General features: G+C 55.8%; 1 protein-coding gene across 1 annotated transcript; it reads left to right on the forward strand.

Moving 5' to 3' along the window:
* Window positions 1–839: 839 nt before the first annotated feature.
* GPR101 (G protein-coupled receptor 101) lies at window positions 840–2309 on the forward strand. Its single transcript, XM_019667781.1, has one exon. The coding sequence runs from the start codon at window positions 861–863 to the stop codon at window positions 2307–2309; it is 1449 nt and encodes a 482-aa protein (XP_019523326.1). The 5' UTR covers window positions 840–860.

Raw genomic sequence — 2309 nt, forward strand, 5'->3', positions numbered from 1 at the left:
GCGACAGGCAATGAATGACAGGTACAGACACAGAGACAAGAGCGCATCAGAAAGAGACAGAGGGAGAGACAGGGACCAGACGCGGAGAAAGACGAAGAGACACGCACACACAGCTACAGAGAAAGTGCGTCAGCGAAAGAAACATACAGACAGACGGAGAGACAGAGAAACTGACCGAGAGTGGGAGGGAGAGAGGGAAGTAACCAAAAGGCAGAAAGGGAAGAGAGAGGAAAACGACAGAGTGACAGAGACTGACAGCACGCACGTGCTAGCGAGAGACTGACAAATAGAGACAGACGGCAAAGTGAGAAACGGGTGAGAATTGGAGAAAAACGGTGAGGCACATACACGCATCCCAGGAGATACAGAAAAAAGTGCGTCAGTGATAAACAGTGGAGAGAAAAAGAGAACTCAACAAATGTAAGCAGGAAGGGACACAGAGCGCGCGCATGAGATGGTGGGAGAGACAGCTGGAGAGATCACTGGAGAAACCCAAACTCAAACACTCAGAGATAGCAGGGCAGATACGCAGAGAGAGCGTGCGCACGCGCCAGAGGGAACGACAAACGAAAGGGACTCGGCGAACGCGAGAGAGACCCAAAGAGTAAGAGAAGGATTCCGAGAAACGGCCGGGTTGCGGACGGGAGGGGGGCGGGGTTGCGCGGGGACCCCGGGGAGGGGATTCTGCAGGGCCGCTGCCCGGCGCAGAAGCGGCCGCCCCCTCTACAGGGTGACTAACCTGGCCCATGTTTTTCTTTCCTCCCCAGCATAGGCAGTGAGTGCAGTTCCGTGCGCCCCTTCACCACCCGCTGGTGCCAGCTCGGAACCTACACCCTATCTCACGCGGGTCCGCCGTGGCCATGACGCCCACCTGCGCCAACAGCACGCGTGAAAACAACAGCAGCCACACGTGCATGCCCCTCTCCAAAATGCCCATCAGCCTGGCTCACGGCATCATCCGCTCCAGCGTGCTGCTCATCTTCCTCACCGCCTCATTCGTGGGCAACATAGTGCTGGCGCTGGTGTTGCAGCGCAAGCCGCAGATGCTACAGGTGACCAACCGCTTCATCTTTAACCTCCTGGTCACTGACCTGCTGCAGGTTTCACTCGTGGCCCCCTGGGTGGTGGCCACCTCCGTGCCTCTCTTCTGGCCCCTCAACAGTCACTTCTGTACCGCCCTGGTTAGCCTCACCCACCTGTTCGCCTTTGCCAGTGTCAACACCATCATCGTGGTGTCCGTGGATCGCTACCTGTCCATCATCCACCCTCTCTCTTACCCATCCAAGATGACCCCACGTCGGGGTTACATGCTCCTGTATGGCACCTGGATCGTGGCCATCCTGCAGAGCACACCCCCACTCTATGGCTGGGGCCAGGCTGCCTTTGACAGGCGCAATGCCCTCTGCTCCATGATCTGGGGAGCCAGTCCCAGCTACACCGTTCTCAGCGTGGTGTCCTTCATCATCATTCCACTGGTTGTCATGATTGCCTGCTACTCTGTGGTGTTTAGTGCAGCCCGGCGGCAGCATGCTCTTCTGTACAACGTCAAGGGCCACAGCTTGGAGGTTCGAGCCAAGGACATTGTGGAGAATGAGGACGAAGAGGGAGAGAAGAAGGATGAGTTCCAAGGTGAGAGCAGGTTCCACCACCAGAATGAAGGTGAGATCAAGGCCAAGGAATGCAGCGTGGAGGCCGAAGAGGGCAGAATGGAAGCCAAGGATGGCAGCATGCAGGGTAAGGAAGGCGGCACCAAAACTGAGAGCAGCATAACAGTAGACAAGGGCCGCACAGAGGTCAACCAGTGCAACATTGACTTGGGTGAAGATGACATAGAGATTGGTGAGGATGACATCCATTTCAGTGAGGATGACATTGAGGCAGTGAACATCCCAGAGAGTCTCCCACCGAGTCGACGAAACAGCAGTGATCCACCTCTGCCCAGGTGCTATGAGTACAAAGCTACTAAAGTGATCTTCCTCATCATTTTCTCCTACGTGCTGTCCCTGGGGCCCTACTGCTTTTTAGCGGTCCTGGCTGTGTGGGTGGATGTCCAAACCAAGGTACCCCAGTGGGTGATCACCGTAATCATCTGGCTTTTCTTCCTGCAGTGCTGCATCCACCCCTACATCTATGGGTACATGCACAAGACCATCAAGAAAGAAATCCAGGATATGCTGAAGAAGTTCTTCTGCAGGGGAAACCCCCCCAAAGAAGACAGCCACCCAGACCTGCCTGGAACCGAAACTGGCACAGATGGAGGGACTGAGGGCAAGACCGTCCCTTCTCATGATTCTGCCACTTCACCTTGA

This window comes from Hipposideros armiger, unplaced genomic scaffold (assembly GCF_001890085.2).
Source record: "Hipposideros armiger isolate ML-2016 unplaced genomic scaffold, ASM189008v1 scaffold_505, whole genome shotgun sequence".
NCBI lineage: Eukaryota > Metazoa > Chordata > Mammalia > Chiroptera > Hipposideridae > Hipposideros > Hipposideros armiger.

Coding starts and splice junctions, on each gene's coding strand:
- GPR101 (XM_019667781.1), top strand. CDS start 861: ATGACGCCCACCTGCGCCAACAGCACGCGTGAAAACAACAGCAGCCAC.